Consider the following 24,764-nt stretch of genomic DNA (forward strand, 5'->3'; position numbering starts at 1 on the left):
TCGTACTCGTGCTCTAAGACCTCGTTCCACGCTCTGCCACCTTCACCACCACGGGCTTTGCCTGTCTTCCTTCCTCTCCGCTCCCGCACAGCCATATGCGTGGTCGGGGAGGCTCTGTTCGGCGGCTGAAACCCGGAGCCGCTCCGAGCAGCGCTCAGGGGCCGGGCTGTGCCGGGAGGGCAGAGGAAGAAGGGGAGGCGAGGGCCTCCCCCAGGCGCGGGGTGGGCGCTGCCGCGGGCCGCCAATGGAGCGGGAGCGGGAGCGCCGCGCCCACTGGAGGTGCCGCCGCGGGGCGCGGGGGCGCCGCGGGCAGGTGCGGGGCCCGTGTCGGGGGCTGCGGGACCCCAGCTCCGGACTGTGCCCTGCTCGGGAGCGGGGCGGCGCGGGGGCGCACGGCGGGCAAGAGGAGCGGGCAAGAGGAGGATGCCTCCCCTGCAGTAAAACCAGCGCCGGGAGCGGGGGCGGGGTGGGTCGTGCCAACACCGCCCCCGCGATGGTCTCTGCCGCTAATGCCGTTTTTCTGCCGCTGCGCAAGGAGTCCCTGCGAATGTAATTCACTTGCCACTGCCTTCAGCAGGAAAGAAGCTAATCCCATTTGGCGATTTAGCGGGCCCGCCGCCAGCAGGTGAGGCGGCGGTGGAGGTGGGCTCCCGGTCCGAGCTGTGCCCGGCCGGCCCGGGCACTGCCCACGATGTCCGGTGAGTACCTCCGGCCGGGCACCCGGGGTCCCGCAGCCCCCCTTGCGCTCAGCAGCTTCTCGGGGCGGGCAGGGCCGGTCGGCAGCGCAGGCTGGTGCCCCCCGGGGCTTTCGCCCTTCTCATACCCCGATGCGGGCGAGGGTCTCCGCGGTTTCCTTATCAGCAGAGTACTGTGCAGCTTCAGACTGGGATTTCAACTGTCTGGATGGTGGAGTGAAACAGTTGAACTCGTTTCTGTGTTCTGCTTGTACGTACAGGTTGGCCTGCTCGGGTCACTGTGCGCTTTCCTGGTGGATCCGCAGGGTGACAGCCTGGGGTTGGCTCCCTCAGTCTAAGGCAGATTCAGAGAAATCCTTCTCATGTCCCCTTCTTACAAAACAGCAGTATTATTCTTATTTGGTTATCCTTAAAGCCGTGAGGTACTGATCTTAGGGATAACCAGATGTGGTGGGTAAAGGTGCAGTTTTGTTTCTTGAACATGCTCTCAAAACTGAGGAAAAGGTTGAGCAGCAGCTCCCCCAAAGCTGGGTTTGTTGAACGATTTGAAGGATGTCAGGCATTCAGCCTGATGAATCCCAAGTTTGAATTCCTGTATGTGGCACCTCAGCACCACTGGGAAGATGCAGAAAGGGAGTCTGCAAATTAAAGGATTAGAGGATTGTGGGTTTGTTTGGTTTGTTGTTTTGGAGTTTGTTTTTGTTTAAAGGAAGGTGTGGAAAGACTGGAAACACCTACCTTGATATGTATCAATTGCTCTGTTCTATCTCTGGATTGTTTAAGTAATTACTATTATATACTACTAATAATACTATAAATTATAACTTTTTTTCAGACTGGTATGTAACTGTTTTGGGACTGGTTTTGGGTGCTATGCCTTATGCTTATTTACATGTTATAATGCTGCATTTGAGTTTTTATGAGGGTAGTTTACTATGTTGAATAACAAAGTTGCAGGGTCTTGAAGCAGAATGTAACTGTTCTTAACTGAAAAATACATAGTAAAAGCTACAAAGAATTGGAATCAAATCCTCTTCCAAAATGATAGTCATAATCCTGTCGACTAAAATTCAGTATTGTTTTAATAAAAGATACGAGTGGATCTGCTTTTGGATCAGGCAGAATTTCATTAGGCCAAGAGAAATATTGCATTCCACTGAATGCCAATTTATATTGCTATGAAAATGTCTGTGTAAAGTGTTGCTTATTTATCTTCATTAGTAATGTAAATGTTTCTACTACTGGACCCAACTTGAGGAAGCTGTCATTTGTTTGTTTACTAGGGCAAGAACTGCCTCTTTGCTGAAAACTTGCATAATAATTTCTGATGGGGGTCTGGCACAGGTTATTACCTGGTATCATTATTCACTTACCTACTTACAACAAAATAATTCTTGACTGCTTGTAAGGTTGTGGGTGTCAGCTGGAGCAGAGCTTTTTGTTCCAAGATGTGATTGTGCTAGGCCAGAGAAGTGAGAAGGCCTGTAGTTTGCTTTTTCTTTGTGGTAGTCTAACACATTTTCACTGAGGCATGCTTCCAGGGAAGGATTCATAGAGACCTGTCTGTGGGAGGGGGAGTAACAAAACTGTTGTTAGGGAGAGTGCTGTGAGCTGGGGCTGTGTTACATCATTGTCGCTTGAGATTTCAGGAAGGTACTTTGGGCCCAGTGGGCACAGGTCCAGACTGCAGCCTGCTTGTCCTGCAGGATGTCTCTGAAGTAGTAGGGGGGAGGTGACAAAAGAGCAACAGATGGTACTGGGGAGGAATTTAAGAAAGCAGTTGTACAATGTTGGTTAGTATGAAGGGCAGCACACACTGAGGGCCTAACCAGCCCGCTGGAGGCTATTGGCTATTGACTTATCTGCTCTTATTTTTATGCATGAGATGGTAATGTGTTATTTAGAATATGCTTGTAGAGAAACTATAACATAGGAGTGTCTGGTCTTCTGTTGCAATTTTGGACTGGGCAGCTTGGTAAATTTGAGTTGTTATTCTAGGAACAACAGTCAAAGCACATTTATCCTTTCTGTCAGGAGAAATATGAAAATACATTTAAAAATTCCTGTTTAGTGGATTATGGAAAAAACTTCCCTACCATATTTAAACTTGTCTTGAAGCTGGCAGGTGCATCTGGTTCACCCAGTGATTGTTATTGTCAGTCAGTCCTGATTCTCAGAATGGGTACCTGGTGTTGGTTCATTTCCCTTTCTCTTTTTCTTTGAACATCAAAGTGAGCACCACCCTGTCTGGTTGCTCTGTTCATATTCTAAGTAAGGCTTTTAGATGCCCTAGAGTTGCTTTTCATGCCTGTTGAAGAATTCTACCTTTGGCAGTGTCTGAGGAACTACTGCTACAAGTAAGTAGCATAAGAAGTTGGCGATCTTGGCTAAAAAAGACATAATAAGTTCCACATAAGATCACTCTGACTGTAGTGATTCACATACTTTTGCTGTCTTTTCTGTGTGGCTATCTGTGTAGCTTCAGAGCAGATTCTAAAAACTTGCGTCCTTGAAAATCCTTGTTTTGATCTAAGAAACTATTGTCAGGTAATAAAACTGAGAAGCCACGACTGATAATAATGATTTCTTAATTCTCATCATCATATGCTGTGTAGTAATCCATACAAGAGAAATGAGTAGATTTATAAATTCATATGATAGGGTTTTAATGGGATTCTAATCATACACCTACTTTTCTCATAATTCACTGATAATGGTATTAGCAAGAAGGATCCACAACTTGAAAACAGTTTGCTTGAAGACTTAATATTCTTCACACTAGGTGTTGTCCATAAAAAATCCTATTGTCATTCAGCACAAAGAATTAAAAGTTATGCATAGTGGTGTTCACAGCAATTTAAAAAAAACCCAGTTGCAATGAATTCTAAATACTTACACCTTTGGATTTCAAACTTAAAAGGTTAAATCTTTTGCAGCCTAAAGTCAGCGATTGAAACTTCATGTACATTAGATTTAATACAGCATTGTCTCAGTTTCAGTTAAATGGGGATTTTCAGGTAAACAGTTTACTTTCACAAGTTTATATGAAAACCTGATCCTTAGTTTTCAGTAATAAAAATAAAATGTTTACTTATGAAGACAATGTTCTAAGGAAATTTATAAATATGGCAAGTCAAGTAACACTTCTTCCTTGAAAGAAAGGATTAGATGACAGAAAAAGTAATGATAAAATATTTTGATTTTAACCCCACTATGGATCCTTAATGGATTAGCAATGCCCCTGTAGGATTTTAAAGTAGCTAGAACATGCTTCTTTCTTTGCACCAGAAATATTTTAATGTTGAACTGTTTCAGTCAATAGTTTGCTTATCTATTTAATTAATGATTCACTGTGTTAAGAAGGCCATAACATGTATCCCACATCTGATTCTCAAAACAGACACTTGGTTTCTTTGTGAGGTATCAGAAAGAGTTTCTTAGAAGCAGTATTTGTCTGGCAGTTTGCTTCCTTGTGCTATGACCACAGTTTTTGCCCCAGAGGTACAGGGCATGAAAGCATGTCTAGAATGTGGTAATTTGCCATACCAGCTTGCTGAACTATTTGATGACTAGCTTATGTGGTTTTATATGTACTACTTAAGTAGAGATTCAGTTTCTGTAGCTAAAAGTATTTGCAAAAGCAATGCAAAGATTATGTGTTCAGCTTCGTGGTTGTTATTTAAAACAGTATTTTAAGATTTGAACTCCCACTCATTTCACAGTTTGCTTTTTGTATTAACCTACCTCCCACATTCCTCTCAGTAGCTGTTTTATTACCTTTCTTTGGCTGAAGAAGCTTGTTGCCTAACACAAAAGTGCCTTTCTTTGTTGACTTTTTGTGTCTTTTCAGAGTAATTTTATTGCTTATGTAGCCCTCAGTGTCTTTTTGGTTTATATTGGTTTTTATGGATGTTTGTATTTATTCCTTTAACCTTTTGGAAAATTGCAGTAGGAGTAGTTTACTTGCACGACTGTCCTTTCAAAGCAACTCCTTATTCATTGTTTTTCTGGAACACCCATAACTTGTTTGAGCTGTTACAATAACAGGAGTTTTGAAAGCTCAATTTTTTCATTTTCTTCTTCTGGAGATTGTAATTAGAAATATTATTGGAGTTTGCTTAGCTACGAGTTCTGCAAACTATTTTGAGTTTGGGTGGATGATTCAGGCTTTTTGGCCAATTTTGACACTACAAGGATTCTCCTAAGGTGCAGAGATGTGTTGCAATGTCAGCAAACATAATCTGCTTCATTTGAATTCAGGTCTGTCTGGAGATGAGTAAGAGGTAGGGACGAAAAGGGGAGCAAAGACAGCACACCAGTGAGTCCGTGCTTTGCTCTGCATTTGGAGGACATGAAAAATGAAAATACTTAGTGTCTAAGAGCTTGTCACAAGCACCAACCACACTTTACTGCATACCTTGATGTTAGATTAAAGGTTTGAGCTCATTAATTTTGGCAGCCTCTGGCTGAGGCAGTCATGAGGTCATTTTTTGTGTTCTCTGCAACTAGTTCTCTGAGATTCTTTCCCAGTGTCTCTCACAGACCCTGGAAACTGTATGACAGGGTTTTAATGTTGTTATTGTTTGCTTGTTTTGATTTATTTAATGTAATTGCTTGTCCCTTAGGATGACAGTGGTTTTAAACAAAGTTCAAGTGCCGATATTTCAACTCAAGTGTTTGTGAAACTCCGTACAGCTCAGTGGAATTCCCCTCATCTGTGTGACCTGCTTGTCTTATTCTGGTTAATTTTGCAGCCTAAAATGCTGAGGTCATCCTTCTGCTCCAAGGAAGCTGTTCACCTTGCTGAGTCATTGTTCTGGCTCATCCCAGGAGAACTCTGGTAGTGGTGGTTCTGTCAGAGGGCAGAGCTGAAGAAGCAGCCCCTAATGATACTGCCACAGGACTGGTATCTCTACAGAATACATTATATCTCCTGTTGTGCAGAAGTGCATCTTTCCTTCTTTTTTTAATTGTAACTTTTTTCCCAAGTGTTTCTTCGCAATGAGGAACACTCCTAATTTTCTTGGTGTTCCTTGAGGTAAGGATCCTCAGCTTCTGGGAGGTGTACCAATCTTGGTAGCAATTTCTCTGCACTTGTTCACCCAGCACCAGTTACTCCATTACAAAGAGGACAGAGCAAAGAATAGTATCTGTTGGTTTGTACTCACTGATGTTATGGAAAGAACAGTATTTCTGGCTAGCACTCAACATCTTGTTCTTTTCCTTAGCTTTTGGCACTGCATAAAAAGGAACATTTTCTTTATTGGTTACATTATATTACGCTAGATAAATCTCAAACCTAAATATGTACAATTTTGGCTTTTCTTGTTTGACATTATGTTTAGGCAATAAGACATAGAGAATTATTTTTTTAAGACTAGTCCAAAAACTTCATACCTGTCATTATGTAAATCAGGCAATCAAAAATAACACAATTCAGAAACATATACTGCAGTCGCGCTCACTGGATTTTCTGTTTGATTGTGTCTTCTGGGGGAGTTTGGGAGAGAAAAGAGTTTATCGCAGAAACTGCAGGTTGTTATAAGCCACAGCCTGTTGTTTAGCTGGAGGAGGAGGGACTCTGCCAAAAGAGCTTATGTTAGAGCTGTAAAGTGAACCTTCTGAACATTTGCTTGCAGTGACAGATCAAGCCTTTGTGACCCTTGCTACTGATGACGTCTACTGTCAAGGCGCTCTGGTTCTCGGACAGTCACTGAGGAACCATAAGACATCTAGAAAATTGGCAGTTCTAATTACACCAGAGGTTTCCAGTGGGATGAGGTAAGTATTCATGTATTTTTGGAGATTTGATACTATGGAAGAACAAACAACAGCATGAAAGATTTTACAAGGCTTCCCCCTTGGCTAGTGATTTCTGAGAGGAGTCCCAAATAACATCTAGGATAAGATTTTAAGCATAATAAGAATTCACTTTCAGGAGTAGAGCTTGTGGCTGGAAGTCTTCTTAAGCTCATAATAGAGAATATAAACTGAAAATTTTGGAACTAAGGTTTGAGTGTAATGCTTTTGAGCCGAAATAAAGGCACTACTGTTGGTTTGTTGGTTTGCTGTTTTGTTGTTATTTTTTTTTCCACAAGTGTTTCTCTTTTAGAAAGAACAAGATATACAACCACCTGTAACATCAGAACTCTCCAAAAACTAAGGGGCTAGGTTTCTGATGAGTAATCTTAAAATATTGGTGCACAGCTATCATGATGAGAAATTAATTTCTTCTTACTTCTTTTTGTTCAATTTGGGTTATGTTTCTACAGGCACTACAGAATTACATTTACACCAATCTCATTAGGTCTGTTGAACTCAAGCCCTGTTATCTGGAGGACTGTGTCACCTGTTTAAAGGAACATGCCATGCCATGCCATAGCTACTTAAACTCTTAGTTCTGATATGGCTTAAGCAGTGTGCAAGCTCCTGATTTCTGTATGCCATGTGAAATGTATTTGCAAGGTGTCTGACTCAAGGAACATGTTTTCACATTTTTCTGTGACTGGATGCACAAAAATCTGGTTTTACAGACTTTTTAGAGTATGGATTTTGTTACGTCAGAACACTGTCACCTTCCCGAGGGAATACTGTATCCATTTCACACATGGGTCGATTCTAAATCCACAGGGTTTTTTTCATCCCCATTCAGTGGGAAGAAAAACCTTTATAATATATATTTTTAATCAAAGACAGCATTTTTTAAAAAGTGCATCACTGAACTATCCTTCTAAAAATCTGTACCCACTCTTAGATCTTTCTCACTTAATTCCTGTCCCTTGAAGATCAGGCAGGCAAAAGCTAATGTCTCTGAAATCTAGATTTCAAACAGCACAGGCTTTTCTCTTTCTGTGTATGTGTGATATGCAGGACTTTGCAGTTAATATTGTAATGCAAAAAAATAACCTGTGTTTGAAAGACTTTTTTTCTTATTGGAAAATTACCTACTTCAGTGTTATCTATGAAATTCCCATGAAAGACAAGCACAGAAAAAGAAGTGTCTTCCTAAAAGTCTCATTTGAGATAATTTGTAGTCATGAGCAACTATATGTTGCCAGTTTGAAAAGGTGCAGTTTTTAAGCTGTGTTTACTTGCGCATAATAGGTGCCAATGACTGCACTGGCAGTGCTGTTCAGTGTAGAGGGAACAAAGTACGGTGCTGTTCTTTAGAATCAATTGTGCAGAATGAAAGCTGCTTTAATTTCTGTTGGTGTTTATACAAGAGATCAAGTGACTTCAATAAGGATTGCTTTCTCCTTCATACAGCAGCTGTTGCTTTTGAGATGTGTTGGTCCCCATAGTGGAAGAGGCAATGGTTTGTGGTCTGATTCTTCAGCAGACTGTTTGCAAGGACTGTGCACTTCTGACTTCTTATTCTAACCAATCAATCTAGCCTTGGTTATTGCCATAATTAGTACAGTGCTATGTGTCACTGTTTTCACGCCTGAAGTGAACTCTGAAGTTGTCTAAGTGCCCTTCTTTCTCTTCACTGCTCACTCTGGTAGGTCAGTCCTCCGCAGTGTATTTGATGAAGTAATCCAGGTGGATGTGCTTGACAGTGCTGACTCAGTCCATTTGGCTCTGATGAGGAGGCCAGAATTGGGTGTAACCTTCACTAAGCTTCATTGTTGGACTCTTACTCAGTACAGCAAATGTGTGTTCATGGATGCAGACACTTTGGTGAGTAGAGTGGGAGCTGTAGAAACGTTTGTGTCTGTCTCCTGAGTGTGGGATACTTCCTTGTCAGGCAGCCTATTGGCCTGTGAAGTGACCAGATTTGCTGCTCACAGTTTTGCTGGCTGCATAAAAATAAATTCATTCTTAAGGAAAGTAGCATCAGGACTGTCCTCAAAAGAGATCATAAACTCCCTCTATGCACAGAGGCTTCTTACAGATGTTTAAAAAAGATCTCTCTCATATACTTTTGTTCCTAATTATTCTCGTCAGGAAGGCAGGTTAGTTTTAAAATGGGAAAAAAAAAATCCCAGAAACATTAATTACTTTTTTTAATATAGTTTTTAGAAGTATAGAGATAAAAAATGGCCATAATTTTGACACAGGCAATCATGTCAGCCTTCCCTTGCCCTTTCACAGCTCACTTTGAAAGACTGGGCTGCATTCGAATTAGAAATCAAATTAAGTTAGTCTTCTTGAGGAGAGAGGCTTATGATTTCCTGATTTACATTGAAGGAGTAAGGCAAATTTTTGTCTTTGTTTTAAATTCAATTAAGTAATCTTTCTCCTAAAAAAATTTTTTTCTGGTTTTCACAGTTGTAGGTGGAGTCTTGACTTTCAGTGACTGCACAGCTGTCTTTCCACCAACTTTAAATGTGATCTGGGCCGTAATTTGATTGATTTTTCTCCCTTCTGTGTGAAGCTTAAAAAACAAAGAACTTAACTTACATTAGAAAGCTGGTAGCGAGACACAGTTTTTCTACTACCCCTTTAGTCAGTCTGTTGCTAGCCCAAGTTATTCAGATTCCCAGTTTTCAGTCAGGTCTGTTGCAGTTACTAAAAATGAACTATGAAAGGTGAGCTAAGAAAGAAGGAAACTGTATTTTCAGGGTGTGTTATAATATTTAAAAGGACTTTCTAGATGGTCTCCAAGGTTCATGAAATAATATCACAGGCTCTGCGCTTTCATCAGAGAAATCATGAAGAACCATAATCAATGTTGCCTTATTATATCAAAAATAGGCATTCTGACCCCTAGCATATTTACACTGCCAATGTTTTTATGCCCTGCAAGCCATATACTAGACCAAACTAGCAATTTAGTGCATTGGTAATAATTTAGCTACTCATGTTTTAGACAAACATTTCCTCTAACATTTTCTCCCTTTTCCTGCTCTCTCTAAGGTACTTTGCAATGTTGATGAATTGTTTGATCGAGAAGAGTTTTCAGCAGCTCCCGATTCTGGCTGGCCTGACTGCTTTAATAGTGGAGTATTTGTGTTCCGTCCCTCTTTGAAAACTTACAACCTATTGCTCCGGTTTGCTGCTGAACATGGCAGCTTCGATGGTAAGGGGCAAGGCATAAGAAATGAAGTGCAGGTCATGGTTTCCATGCTATCAGGCAGAAAAGAGGAAGGCAGGAGTTCTCTGTGCTTTATGTAATTCTGCCCCACAAGAATTAAAGGTGCAGAACTTTGCCTCTCATGCTCTACTTAAGACCCATTGATTTAATGTGGACTGTGTTACCCAGAAAAGGGCAATGAAGGGACACTGGGTCTGAATCTTGCTCAGTAAGTTTTAATTTTGCTGTCTGGCTTAGGAGAGAGAAATACAGCTGATCTTCAGTCTTCTGCTCTGAGGGAGACCAAACCCTACTCCTTTCTTCATATATTACAATAGAACTTCATTTGCACTGAACTTGCATCGGAGTGAATCAGGTATTATTCACTTGTACCTGCTCACATGGCCATATTTTCAAGCCCAAGTTGCTGTCCCATGAACACACCAGTCTCATTCCCATCCTTGGATGTGAAATTTTGGTATAAATTTGAGTGTGCACACAATACAAAATACTGGTAATACTGTTTTATGTGTTCTTTAGGAGGTGATCAAGGACTGTTGAATAGCTTCTTCAGCAACTGGGCAACAGCAGATATTGGCAAACACTTACCTTTCCTCTACAACTTAAGCAGCAGTGCTGTATACACCTATATTCCTGCTTTCAATCAGTAAGTAGTAACACTTCTGAATGTAAACCTCTGTAGTTTGTTTAAAAACATCCTTCTGTAAGAGAGATTAATAGTGGCATATCCTGTTGATGATAAACTACAGTAGTAACAAATGATCTTGCGTAAAAGCCATGCAATAGAAACCTAAGCGCAATATGAATGTCTTGCATCTGGACACAGGGAGAGTTCAAGAGTTCTCTACACTGTCTCATGTTCTTTCAGAAAAGCTGCTTTCATGTTTGAAAAGATGTAATTACTTTAGCATTAGGTTGTGACAGCTTTACTTTTAAACTTGTTCCTTTCATTTCTATGAGAATTTAATTTCTATGAGAAATTTCTATGAGAAACAGTTGGAGTTGTTGTTTAAATTTCTTTGAACCATTTCTTAGGTTCTTCTGTGAAACGAAATTTGTGCTACTAATTATATGACTTCAGACAATGCAGTTGAAAAATTTTCAGGTAAAAAGAAAGTGGGATTTAGGGTGTTATGAATTTCTGTTTCAGTTGCACAGTACACTTACTGGAAGGTGAAATTAGGTCAATGTATTTAGTAGTAATTCTTAATATGAAATCAGTAATAACTAATTACGTTGATTTAATATTTGAAGTGGTATTTGTTTGTGAACAGAGCATGCAGGAGGACTGGAAATGGTACTTCGTGAGCCTGTCAGTTTCCTTCATGAGCTTTTCTATTAGAATGAGCAACTGGAAGTGAATGGCAATGCAACATTTTTGTATTTTAAATGAGATGACTTAAACTAATAAGATAGAAAAAAAAATTAAATATATACTCATCTTGAATGTGTTACTGTTGCAAAATGTCCAATTACCTTACCTGTGAGAGTAAGCATGTTTCTTTATGAGCTTATATATGCTAAAAAAAATATCTCTATTGATCTCTACAGTTTTGGTAGAGATGCCAAAGTTGTTCACTTCTTGGGAGCGACAAAGCCCTGGAACTACAAATACAACCTTCAGACAAAGAGAGTTACGCAGGATGGTACCACCTCTGGATCTTTTCATCAACTGTCATTTCTTGCCCTCTGGTGGAATATATACAGTGCCAGCATACTGCCTTTGTTAGAAAAACTTCAAAAGGTGGACGAATCAGAATCTGAGGAATGTAAGGTAACTGATAAGGAGTTGGTTGGAATATGCTGAAATCAAAAACAAAAATTCTGAAAATTTTATGTTTGTTAGAGGAAGAAATTACATATGTGGTGGGCTGACCCTGACTGGACCCCAGGTGCCTACCAAAGCCACTCTATCACTACCCTTCTCAGCTGGACAGGGGGAGAAAATATAACGAAAGGGGGGTCCCTTCATGGGTCCCTTTAAGGACAGGGAGAGATCACTCACCAGGTACTGTCACAGGTGAAACAGACTCAACTTGGGGAAACTAATCAAATTTATTACCAGTCAAATCAGAATAGGATAATGAGAAATAAAGCCAAAACTTAGAACAACTTTTCCCCATCCCTCCCTTCTTTCTGGGCTCAACTTAACTTCCTATTTTCTTTACCTCCTCCCCACAGTAGCACATGGGGATGGGCAATGTGGGTTGTGGTCAGTTTATCATGTGCTGTTTCTGCTGCTCCTTCCTCCTCAGGGGGAGGACTCCTCACACTCTTCCCCTTCTCCATTGTGGGGTCCCTCCCACAGAAAACCATGGATTTTTCCAACATTAATCCTTGCCTTGGGCTGCAGTTTTTCATGAACTGCTCCAGCACGGGCTTCCCTTCCATGGGGTGTAGTCCTTCAGGAACAGACTGCTCCAGCATGGATCCTCCACGGAGTCACAAGTCCTGCAAGCAAACCTGAGTGCAGGCTCCTGTCTCCATGGCTTCACAGGTCCTGCCAGGAGTCTGCTTCAGTGTGGGCTTCCCGTGAAGTTGCAACCTCCTTCAGGCATTCACTGGCTTTAGTATAGGGTCCTCCACAGGCTGCAGGTGAATCTCTGCTTCACCACGGACCTCCATGGTCTGCAGGGGTGTCTCTGCTCTGGCACCTGGAGCACCTCCTACCCCTCCTTCTTCACTGACCTTGGTGTCTGCAGGATTATTGCTCTCACATATTCTCACTCCTCCATCTGCAGTTGTCCAGTGGCACAGCAACTTTTCCTCCTCCTTAAATCTGTTATCCCAGAGGTGCTACCACCGTCACTAATGGGCTTGGCTGTGGGCAGTGGCAGGTCCATCTTGGAGCCAGTGGGCATTGGCTCCATTAGACATGGGGTGAGCTTCTAGCAGCTTCTCACAGAAGCCATTCCTGTAGCCCCCTGTTACCAAAACCTTGCCATGTAATCCCAATACCTGTAGTCTGTTGATTGGTAGTAGCACTGATTGCTTGTAGAAGCATCCAAAGTAGCAGTTTGGAAAAATCCCTCTTAAAGATTTACTGCAGCCATCTTCTTAATTTATAAATAGTTTTTGTGGGAATGTATGTGCGTAGATTCTGCGAAATAAAGTATGGTACAAATTAGCTGAGGAAGGTGATTAGCTGGCTGTGAAACAAATAGACTTTTGTTTTTCTTGAAGCTAAGTGGATACAGACCATCAAACTAATCTTTGAATTGTAATAAAATTTTACCTTTTCAGAACTGCATTATAAGTTGTTCCATGATGGTCATAAAAAATAAATCAGGATTGCAAAAGCAGAGTTAATGACACTAAGGATGTTATACACAGTACTCATATGTCACGACACATTTACTGATCTCTTTATACTTTTTTTCTTCTTTGAAGGAAATGCAGCAATCTATGCTTTTCATGAATAGAATAAAAAAAAATCTGTTGATAAACAGATGATTTCTTGGGGACCAGCATCATAAAGTAATGTGTAGAAATACAATTTTTAATTTTGCATCCAGACATGACAAATTAGATCACATTTATGTATATGTAAATATTTCCTAATGTTTTGTAATGTTAAATTATTATCATCCTTGAACTAATTGCATAGTCCTATAGGATCAGTTGAACAATTACCATCAAAACATCAGAGAATAATTTGGTTTGTTAACATCATAACAAATTGGAAGGCAGAGCAAGGAATGGGTAGTCTTTGATCTCATACTTTACCATGCCTTATTTTTAAGACATTGTGCATTAAAGAAATACTTCAAATGTGGTAACATGAAGGTGGAAATACCTGTTAGATTTACCTCCTGATTATGCTAGCATGCTCATGAGTGAAAAAATATAAACTGCAATGTGCTCTGAATCTAGGACTGCCCACTTTTTTTTTTGCATTAACTTATTCCTTTCATGCTGAAATCCCTCTAAGGAAGTGCATCTCTTGTAGATAAGATATTACTTTTCTGAAAAATTGTGTTTTAATGGTGAGATGTTCTTGGTTTTGTTAGCACACTTTCAATGGAGTTGAAATTACACTGAAGAAGGTCAGTCCTTGTGTGCCCAACTCGCAGCAAACACCTGAGCTTCCAGAGCAGGCAAATGAAATAAATCCCACAGTGTCTCCACCCAAGGAACTCACTTTTGAAGCTGTAAGTATGTTGCATAGTACTATTTGCATTAACAAAGTAAAATTATATACTAAAAAGAGATTCTTTCATTATGCTTCTGATCTGGGGGATTTTATGTTCAATTTAGCTGTAGCTCTTGAATTTTCCTACTGGCATCAAAATAGTCTAAAGAGTATTTTTCTTTTTTTAATCCTAAGTCATGCATGCTTGAGGTGTCTGGAGATTGAGAGCTTGTATTGTATTTTAGGAAGACATTACTTATTCAAAGTTGTTAGGTACTTAATAAAATGTAATATAAAAAAATCTGTTACCAAAGTAATACTTTGAATATTAATAGTCTTGTGAATTAATATATTTAAAACTAGAATCCTTTCTATCACTCCTCTGTAGAACTTTTTTTTTCCCTCAGATGTTGACCCAGAAAACTGTTCCCCAAATTTCTGTGAACTGGGTAACAAGGAGAGTCTTGAAAAGAATCCAGTAATGAACAGTGCAGTCTTCCTGTCTTTTGTCTTTTCTTGTACTTTTCTTGTATTTGTGTATTTCTGTTGCACTGGGTCCTCTTGTTGTATGCAGGAATTAAGTTGGACATAATAGCAGAATGTTTCTGCAGGTGTAAGTCATTATGTCTTGTATGATAAACTGTGCTACGCAAGGTACAATTGGGAGAAAAGAAAATTAGTGTTCTAATGCCATCTGCTATTGTAACTTGTGGACTACTTTCTAGTAAGATGAAGACAATTTTTAATACGTTCAGTGCTTCATCTCTTTAGGCTGTAGTTACTCCATAAAGTAAAACTGTGGTCTCGCTTTCCCTTTCCAGGGGCTTAAGGAAAATTTTGAGCCTTCTAGCTCTGTAAGTTTAAAACAATTTATTTGCAAAGAATGTATTTTCTTCTGTGCCTCATGCATCTGACTCCATTGGGAAAGCTCAAACCAAACTAGGAACACGTTATCAAGGCATTTGTTTGGGGTAAAAAAATAAAAATGTTCACTTAAAGTAGTTTCATTAAAATTTAAATTTCTATTATTATTTAAATTACTAGGATAGTTTATCAGAAGACCATATTAATTAGAAAGAAATAGCCTGATTCTCTTCTTATTTAGCAATATCATCACTCCACTTTTTGTTCCTTTGCTTCAGTAGTCTTGTGAGATTGTTTTGGGGGAAAAAACTTCAACATAGGGTCTGCTTACTCATTTATGTTTCGGTATTTGCCAAAGGCAAATATTTGGGACAATATTTTTTGGGCAATCTATTTTGCCTCTGTTTTGGAATACATTGTTCTGTTCTCATTTCATACACATAAAAAGCTTATGCATCACAGAGCAGGCTGTTATTCTAAAATGAGAGTTTTCTTGTTGAGGTTTGACCTCAAGAATGGTAGGCTCTACTGTAAGCTCACTTTCCAGGCTGTATCTGTAGTCACTGAAGAATGACAGCCACTTTGAACCTATCTTAGGGTGAGATGAACTGCCCTGTGGAGGTATTTGTCCTATACTGATTATAGTAGGAATTTCAATTCAATGCCATTTTGACAGCTAAAGCTAGGTGAGATGAATTTTCTCCTTGGTCATAATGTGCTTCCTTGCTTTTCCTCCCATCACTACTTTACCCTACCCCAAGACTGAAAGCGCTTGTATTGTATGGATGAAAAAAATATTCTCCTAATTAAACCTCAGTGGCTGTATTTTAGCAACCTGTATATGAAGTTGAACCAAGCGATTCTAGCATCCATCTCTCTGAGCCTGACAGACCTTCAGAACAACCTGTGTCCCATCCTGCGTTTCAGGAAACCTCAGAACTGGTACATGTAGCTTTGTGCATTGTACATCTGTTGGTGATTGCATGCGTGTCTTGGCTGCCAGCATAACTTTTGGGAAATCTCAACTAATTATGATACAATGTGCAAATAAATTCTTTAATCTTTTAGCTATGTAATTTCTTAACTGCTTCCAGTACTGGGGTATGATCCCTTTCTAGTGTTTGGTTGTTTGTTTTTTCTTCAAAACTTGGAGTTTTTAAATGGGTATTTTTGTGTGCTAACCCCCAAGTAATCAATGCATGGTGTTAATTTTTGTTACTTAATACTAATACAAGCAAAACTGTTTGGGTTTTTTGTTTGTTTGTTCTGTTTTGTTTGGTTGTGGGTTTTGTTGGAATCTACAGTAACCTAACCAGCTAGGTTTTCCTTTGTGATATTGCACTGCATTTATGGGCACTTTCACATGTGGGTGGTGTGAGAACAGGAACAGACTTGGTGTTGATGGGCTTGACAGGGTGTCAAGGAATTGTAAGCTACACAACACAGCCATTTTCCTAATGAGGCCTTTTGTATGATTGTTAAGCACTGTGGTGAAATATCTTAAGACTGAGAAATACATCTGTAGCTCCCCTGTAGCCAGGGGTGTTTGGGACCTGGCTAAAATTCTTCATTTCTAAATGCATGATCATTCCAGTCCTCTTGTTAATTGCATCCAGAGCTGTTGATAAGACTTGCTAATGATAAAGAAACTGCTGCTCAAAAATTAAATACAAATGCATGTTGCATGTTTGCATATATAGGGAGCAAGCACGCTCTTCAGAGTATATACTCATGTTTAGAGTTGGTTGCAGGTGGGGATACATATGGAAGGATGCAGTTACCTAAGCATATAGTGTCCTGCTGGCTGTTTGAAATACCTTACCTTGTCTGCACAAGTCCTACATCTTGTCTGCCCAAAACTGACAGATGTAATGGATATTCCAGGGTATTTAGGCAGTTTAAGCCAGTGATTCCTGCCCATGAAGTTCTGTCCTGAAACACTTGTATATTGAATTTGTGTGAGCTTCACTAGGTCATTCTAATTGATTTCAATTTTGTTCATAACATGAGATTAGTTGTTTGGCTTTGAGCCTCTTCGAGTAGTACTGAAAGCAGGTTTTCAGGGGATGCCTTGATTAGTCCTTGTTATATTTCACCTTTATTACAGATTATAGTTGTTGGGATGTTCCCTTTTTACTGGCCTTCATCAAGCATGGGAATATATTTTTCTTTTATGTGGTTGAAATTATCATTAATAATGTCTCGCATTTGTGCACGTATGATAATTGTGAGTCCTGGTTCAAGGTCAAGTTTTGGACTGTCATTTAAAATGAACTAGCTATTGGTATAATGAATAGTGTCAATCTTTTGAATTAATTCATGCAAGCCATGTGTCTCACATCTGCTAAATAATACTGATCTCACTGGTGTTCAGATAAAGCAAATGACCAAAAATTCTAGAAATTTATGTTCACGTGAAAGCCTATTGAAAACAAGATTTGCACAGATAAATGGTTACACTTTGTTGTAGGAGAAATTCTACTCTGAACAGGCCATATTTGTAAAATTTTTATTGTGTTGTTGCTGTGTATACCAAGGTTTGAGTAAAGATCAGTAAAATAAGTCTTTGGTATGTTCCTGGATTCTATGAAAAGTAGTAAAAGCATGGGAAAATGATCTCACATTATCAAAACAGGAATGGATGTTTGAATAGTTTGTTTTATTGTTTTAACTGGGAGTGTACAAAGCAGAAGTTTGACATTTAAGGTTTAACATGACAACACTGAAATGAGAACAACCAAATGACTGTTCTCCCACTGTTCTGCTTCTTCCCACAGAACGAGGTTGCAGATTCTGTTTCAGAGCTGTCTATTCACCTCAAACCAGCAAAACCAATTCCAGAAGATGAGCGAAGAAAATGGGAAGAGGGGCGCATGGACTATATGGGGAAAGATGCTTTTGAACATATCAAAAAGAAATTGGATGCATTTTTACATTAAGAGTGTACTATAAAGGCCATCATGATATATGTTTTTTCTATAAATGCAATTCTTGAATATTTGGCTATCTTAACAGTTTACCTGTCGCCAGAGGTTACTATGGATCCTCATAGATTCTTGGAGGAGATTAACAGATACAGATTCTTCTTTTTTAACTGATGTGTGCCTCATCTTTATTGTTACTGTTGTCTCATCTTCATTGTTCTCCTATAGTGCCTTCTGAAGAATAATGAATGGTAGGCTCGGAGTATGATCTCTCATGTATTTATCATTGTTCTCCGTTCCTCCCTACAGCATTCTGCAGAAACAGTCATGAGTGGGAAACATGTGGGAAGTTGAGGTTATTTTGGAAGTTGAGTTTATTTCCCAGAGTGAGAAATACTTAAAAGAAGCTATAAAGCTATTTAAATAAAAAACTTGTTCCAGAAACCAAATTAATGCTTTCAAGGGTAACCATGACGTAGACTTCAATATGAGAAAAAAAGTGAGGAGATGAAATCCTGTCCTCATAGGAGTCTGCAACAAAACTTTTTAATTTAAATATGATTAGGATTAGAGGAACTACAGGCTTCACCTGAGATCACTAGTGAATGTTCTGTGTTTGTTTACAGGAAGATGCTCAGCTTTATAACTAATGTTAAGGAAGAGTGGTTTAAAACTCTTTAAGACAGACTGCTAATGTATGTTAACCTTTCATATTGTTGCTTTAGGATACTGTTGCTTTATAAAATATTGTTGGCTTTACTTGAGCATTCTGAGTTACGTAGTCAGAGGAAGAAACACGGATGGTATGGTGTAAACCTTCTGGTGCTTTATATCAATTTGTTTACAGTACCTCAAACTGCAGCTGATACAGGCTTCCTTCTCACTCAGCATGATAGCCCCATATTACAGGCAATTTGAGTGCAACTGAAAACTCAATTGGCACTTGTTTTAGTAAACAGGCCCTTTGAAGATATTTTAAACAATAGCTGTGTGTGGGAACCAATAAATCTGTGAGGGTTGTTCCAGAAAAAAATCTACTGATGAGACTCCATTTTATTACAGATACTTAGAAGGGATTATTTTGTGAATTTGGGTATTTAAATTTGACTCATCTAAGTGAGTTTGTCTTAACAAACAAGAAGAAGTACTTTCTTTCAAAGTAGAAAACATTGAAAGAAAGGATTTTGACAGTCACGCTAATATGATAACTGATTTGACACAGTTATCTGTAACGTCACTCAATATTAGAATAAAAAATTCTGCAGTGATGATGCAGGACTTGAAACATTTTGGTCTTAATATATCATCAATTTTGGTAGAGATATACATAATGAAATAACTTGGGAATTCTGTTTAAAAATACTGTTACATTATGCAAGGATGCACAAATTAGAAAATAAATGAAAGAGATAAAAAGTCCTTTAAAAGAAGAAAAACATATCTTTGAGTATCTGAGAATTCATTTCTAATATTCACAATAGTGGATTTGCTTTTACTTTTGTAGTATTTTTCTGATTTTTGCCTAGTTCTCATTTATTCTAAGCACTCTTAAAGAGTGAATCTCATTGGTGTGTCTTCTGCATATAAGCTTCTAGCTTAAGTTAGACGTTTTAGGGTCAACAGAGAAACGGGGAAGAATCATCTCTCTTTGGCTAAACTGGGGACCCTCGATAGCCTGAGCCTTTCTGGGTAGGTGACCTTCACACCTTAGTGCATGTACATGCATTGTACCTCTTGGTGCTGTGGCCCAGTGCAGCACTGTGTGGAGATGGCAGCAGCTGCACTGTCCTCTTACTCACATGGCATTTGATCTGCTGATTAGCCCTGTTTCTTTGTGATCCTTCTGCACTTCTGAGAAAGTTTTGTTTTATAAGCACTGTTGCTAACATAATTCAAACAGGTTTTGAAGACTATAAAACTAGTCAGCAGTGTGAACTCATGCTTCAGGCAGCTGGACCTTTTACAGTAACAACTAGATTTTACTGGGCACATTAATTAGATTATGGGAGAAAAATTACTGAAGCAAAATCAGTAACTGCAAGTTTTTTTAAATCAGTGTATGTAGTAAAAGGAGCTGTTACTGGACATGTCAAACTGTTAGTATGTAAAATGGTACTGTGTGTCTAATACAATGTTTTGCAAAGAATGTACATTAATGTAATGGAAATAAAAGAAATAGAAAAGACATATGAAGTCATGTACTTATCAGGTGATAGGTTGCTACAGGTTGTTTACAATGTGCCAGGGATTATTATTTGTTACTGACTAGTTACTTTAATTTTTTTTTTAATTTGATTTAATTGCTTTTGAGACATTTACCATTACCTGTTGAGCAGAATTAAAAGGTTAGACTTATAATTATTTCTACAGACATATGTAATTATAATGTTTAGGATCTCTTGAATTAGCACAACAGCATTTTGTTTATTGTATTTCATGGAAAAGTGTAGCTGTTAAAGGCCCTGCCCAAGTTTTTATGTCCTGTCTTCACATAAAAAAAAGTTGAACTAATTACACATAATGCGGTGTTGTAGTGGCTTCTAGCACACAACTGTTGTCACCAACGTGTGACAAGGGACAATCTTGGATGTGACTCTAGAATTTGCAAGTGCTGTGCTTCAGGCAGCATTCCATGCTTTTATGGACATAATTCTGAAATCCTGAGATCACAGGCAGGTCTGAGGGGTGTTTTTGGCTGCATATGAATCACAGGGCTGAGGTTTCCTAAGTCGAAACATAACTTGGGGAGAAAAAACTTACCAAGCTTTACCTGGAATTTTTCCACATTAAACTGTGCTATAGCCCCAAGCATTTTTAGAATGAAGAAAGTTAAGCTTTGGCTTTCTGGTGGGTGGCACTATTCCTCTTTAAACAAGACCAGACTATGACCTATTGCTGCGTGGCAGACTGTATTTTAAAGAGGACAGCTTGTGTTTAAAACAAAACATGCTGATGCTGCTTCTGTCATGTGCTTGGAGTTATTCATAGCCTGACTTAGAGGGTAATTTTATTTGCTATACAACAATTTTATTGGGTGCTCTTCATGTAAAAGCAGGAGATAGCGTGGGTTAGACGTGTGGGTTAATGCACTTTCCTAGCCTACAGAAAAGGAGATTGTTCTTGAAATATCACTTTTCTTAATGCCTGGTGTCTTGAGAGGACTCTTCCAACTGGGTTATTCTTTATACATAAGAAGTTTTCTTTCTCTCTCTAGTTCATTCAGCTCACAATTGTTTTTCTGAATCTGGTATTTGAAAAAATGCTTAGTTGTTTCATTTTGGTTGTTTTTTCACTTTGATTTTTCTGTCCATGAACAGGAGGCTGGGTTAGTAGCAGGTGGCGATATATGTTTGTGTGCTCCCATAAACATATAGGTGTGCAGCATGCCTGCCTATTCCTTAATGGATGTGATTCTGTTGCTTTCCTAATCTAAACTGTTTTGATTCCTATGACTTTGAAAGTAACATGAGATGGGCCCGTTTTCTTAGGTCACATCTCATTAATTCACATCTCACATTCCGATTCCCCACCAATTTTCTTGTCATAATATTGGGATTTTATTTCTGTAGTTTGCTTTTTTTTGTTTTTTTTTTAAATCAGCCTTTTAAATGAGATTAAATGCATCGTAGTAAGTTCTTAAATAGCCTGCAAAAATACCTGTCAGTTAATGGTCATTGAAGTAGTCTGCATTGTCAGTATATTGTCTGCAAAATGTTTCAGCTGATAGTCTGTTCATCCTAAACTGGAAGGCTCATAATGAACAATTTCTTTGGTGCTGCCAGTTAAAGGGGTGACATTCAAGTTTTACTTTACATCCTGATATAGACTTTCAACTTGTAATAACATCATACCATAATCATATCGAAGCTAGTTAAAAAAGTACAGTGATATATAGTTGACTCAAACATCATAAATAATAATTGTTAGAAAACTGAAAATCATACACTATGAATAAGGGGGAAAAATAGTTGCAAGTTTTTTTTTCCTGAATTTTACTTTGACTGTTGTCAGAGCCCTTTCAAATTCAGCAAACTGGATGGATAAAAAAAGGAAAATTCCAAGACAGCCAGCTTCTGACTGGTGATTACTTTAGAATTTGCAGGATGGCATGATGTTAGCTGCCTTGGAAAACTGTTTGTTCCGTTTCATGGCACTGTACAGTACTCTGAACAATGATAAATACATGAAACAGTTTGTTTTATTTTATAGCAACAAGATATTCAAAGCCTTCCCATAGTATTAAATACTTGGAACAGAACTGACTGCATATGATGGGTGGGTACCTGTTTTATCTTTTGTTCAGAGACTTTTCTTTTTAATTTTTAAACCTCCATAAATTCTTTCTGTTTCCAAACCTTTTACTTACAATTTTTAGACAAATGGTAGAGTAGGAGTCAGGATTGTTTGGATCCTCTAATGGTACCTTTTATTTCAATGTGGGAAGTTAAGATTTTTTTAAAATGCTTTTTTCTTGCTTTCAAAAAATCTTAATAATGCAGTAGTATGGTAATCCAAAAAGAAGCCAGCTTTTGAATAAATTTGAATTTTTTTAATGTAGTTAATTAGATGTAACATTACAATCACAACATTGTCAAAAAATCTTCAGTATTTTATTGAGTTCAATACTATGTTTATGCCTGCATAGGTGTATTTTAACTTACAATCTGTCAATAAGCAAAAATTTTTTTAATATTTGCTACTTCTTTTTGGTCATTTATGTAAATGCTTCTCAAATATACTCAGAGTCCTCAAGAATTTCAAGCTGGATGAGCTTTGAGTTCAAATTACTTTTCTGAATTTTTTTTTTTAAACAATTATTTTGCATCCTTAAATGATGGGATCTTGTGATCCATATGCTGGCATTCCTTGGGGTCCCAGCAGGGAGCAAAGCAATGTGTCTAATATTTAAATATGGTGAAGTGAAGTTTCTTAGAAGCTTACTGTCTCACTCCTGTGAGACTTGACAATTACTCTGTTGAGTCAGTCAAATGCAACAATTCCAAATGTCATTTAATAATGATCAAACAATTTAAGTGGAAGTCAGCTTCATACGTGAATGTCAAACATTTACACAGTACAACCCCAGCTCTTTCAGTAAAACAAACTTAATTTGTTACAGAGTAATACTCCCCTCTCTCTGGTGTGTATACTGAACCATGTGTAGGCACATTCTGGTATGGTTAACACCAGCTTGAAGATGGGTCACTTGTCTCAGGTTTTCCCAACAGGCCATATTTATGTAGTCCTTGCTCCTTTCTACAAAGGGAGGAACTATGAGAAAAGAAGGGAGAAAGCTTTTAAGTTAGCTTTTATTCTAATATTAATATATTTTGCAAAAGATCATTATAGATGACTTTTCAAGCAAACCTAAGGAACCGACTTAAGAGTTTCTTCCTTCCAGTGTTATTCAAGCAATCTTTTTAACAGCTCTTTTCTCCATTAATGTATTTTATGTGAAGTGTGCATGAGGATAACTCTTGGGTGATGTCGGGTTCACCTGCTTTATGGGGAATATACATTGGCCAGGAGATCAGAACAATAGCTTGTGCAGATCTTATGTGATCTGTTAGAGTATATACAGACAAAGAGATTTGAAACCACTCCTGGCTAGGATCTGCATGAAATGGGTAAAATAATTAACCTCCTTTCCCTGCTTACCACTGACTCCTCAAAATTTTTATCTTTCAAGATACATTTAGATTTAGGCAGTAAAAGGAGTTTAGGACTGAAAATAGTCGTGTTTTTTGAAGTGATGTGCATCCTATTCACCAATTTTCCATTACTTTGTTCTCCTTTCACCTCTGTGTGTACTGTCTGCCCTCTCCCTCTGTGTATGGGAAAAGCACATTTTTCTTTGCCTGGCTGGGGTTTCTGAACAGTGAGTTAACAAAAGCCAGTTACTCTATGCTGCCAGCCCTAATTCCTCTTCCCCCTGCCTGAAAGCCCCTCTGGCTTTCCACAGATGCCAGCCAAGATAAAATTATTTATGTTTGGATGTTAGGAAGGCATATCTACGTGACTCCTTAGCATCTGACTCTGTATGGCAGTTTAGCAAATTCAACCTTCAGACAAATGAGGTGTTACACAAATGTTTAATGTTTACATTTATATGGGGTGATTTTTTTTCACACTGTGCTTGGAAATGGAGTTCAGGGTTTTTCTGATGTATTGGCCTTCCTAGTCTGGCCTTCTAGAGTTTGGACCTATGTTTAGATCCTGAGTGGGTGCTTGAACACCTTCCCATCCCCTGGCAAAAACTCTCGTCATAACCTAGTCTGGGACTGGGCATGTTCTTGTGTATAAATCATAGAATCACAGAATATGCTGAGATGGACAGGACCCATCAGGATCATCAAGTCCAACCTGGCCCTACGCAGGACTCCCCAAAAATCACACCATGTGCCTGAGAGCATTGTCCAAACAGTTCTTAAACTCTCAGGCTTGTTGCTGTGACCACTTCCCTGGGGAGCCTATCCTGGTGTTCAACCACTCTCTGGGTGAAAAACTTTTTCCTGATATCTAACCTAGTGGAGTGGGTGAGTGGGGAAGGCACTGAGGTGAACTGAGAAGACGCTTATCCTTGTGTTTAACTGACCATGTAGATGCTACTGAACTGATTGGCTTGACTCTAGAGAACAGCTTTTGGTTTTGTTCCCCACTGAGCAGTAAGGTTTGTCCTCCATCTCTGAATCGGCCAAACTGGCTTTAAAATGCATGATCTTTTATGCTTTTTCTCCCTGCATGAATCCAGTGAAATGCAGTTGCTCTGGTTTTGGTCCCTGTCAGACACAGGAAAACGTCAAATCTTCTGATGCGTTCTTAGCAATGTTGATGTGGATTTAAACGCTATCAAGCAGTGAGAACAAATGTATTTTTAGATACCCCTGTCAAGTGTAACATTGACTCATCCAATCAGTTCATTGTCGTAAGTGCCCTTTGATTTATGTGTTTTCCACATAACTTTCTTGGTGGCCTTGTAGAGGAAAGATGAAATGGGAAATAACCTGAAGGAATGCCTTGTCAGCTTTTTGGAGACTTGCATTTGGTGTCATGTCATGGTCACAACCATGTTTAGAGCTAAACAGCAGTGACTTACCACGCTGCTGACCTGC

At 38.9% G+C, this 24,764-nt stretch overlaps 1 protein-coding gene across 4 annotated transcripts; it reads left to right on the plus strand.

Annotated features, from left to right (window-relative positions):
• The first annotated feature begins 281 nt into the window (after positions 1-281).
• Positions 282-18,508, plus strand: GYG2 (glycogenin 2). 4 transcript variants are annotated; one of them, XM_027891372.1, is made up of 10 exons: positions 282-313; positions 536-698; positions 6,335-6,476; positions 8,201-8,375; positions 9,555-9,717; positions 10,252-10,378; positions 11,284-11,506; positions 13,743-13,883; positions 15,560-15,670; positions 17,506-18,508. In XM_027891372.1, exons 2-10 carry the CDS (start codon positions 692-694, stop codon positions 17,665-17,667), a joined length of 1,251 nt encoding a protein of 416 aa, XP_027747173.1. In that variant the 5' UTR covers positions 282-313; positions 536-691; the 3' UTR covers positions 17,668-18,508. The 4 variants fall into 4 exon arrangements, with proteins under 4 accessions (XP_027747173.1, XP_027747177.1, XP_027747174.1 ...); XM_027891376.1 differs by lacking the exon at positions 536-698 and having other exon boundaries at positions 295-313; XM_027891375.1 differs by lacking the exon at positions 282-313 and having other exon boundaries at positions 343-698; positions 15,546-15,670; positions 17,506-17,616.
• Positions 18,509-24,764: the final 6,256 nt, after the last annotated feature.

This window comes from Empidonax traillii, unplaced genomic scaffold, assembly GCF_003031625.1.
Source record: "Empidonax traillii isolate 1590-97213 ecotype Southwest subspecies unplaced genomic scaffold, ASM303162v1 scaffold320:size708019, whole genome shotgun sequence".
NCBI classification, from domain to species: Eukaryota; Metazoa; Chordata; class Aves; order Passeriformes; family Tyrannidae; genus Empidonax; species Empidonax traillii.

What these genes read in the sequence shown, in the direction of transcription:
- GYG2 (XM_027891372.1), top strand. An exon ending in GAGGTTTCCAGTGGGATGAG is followed by an intron (nt 6,477 to 8,200) that starts GTAAGTATTCAT and finishes TCACTCTGGTAG; the next exon opens with GTCAGTCCTCCGCAGTGTAT. An exon ending in TCATGGATGCAGACACTTTG is followed by an intron (nt 8,376 to 9,554) that starts GTGAGTAGAGTG and finishes GCTCTCTCTAAG; the next exon opens with GTACTTTGCAATGTTGATGA.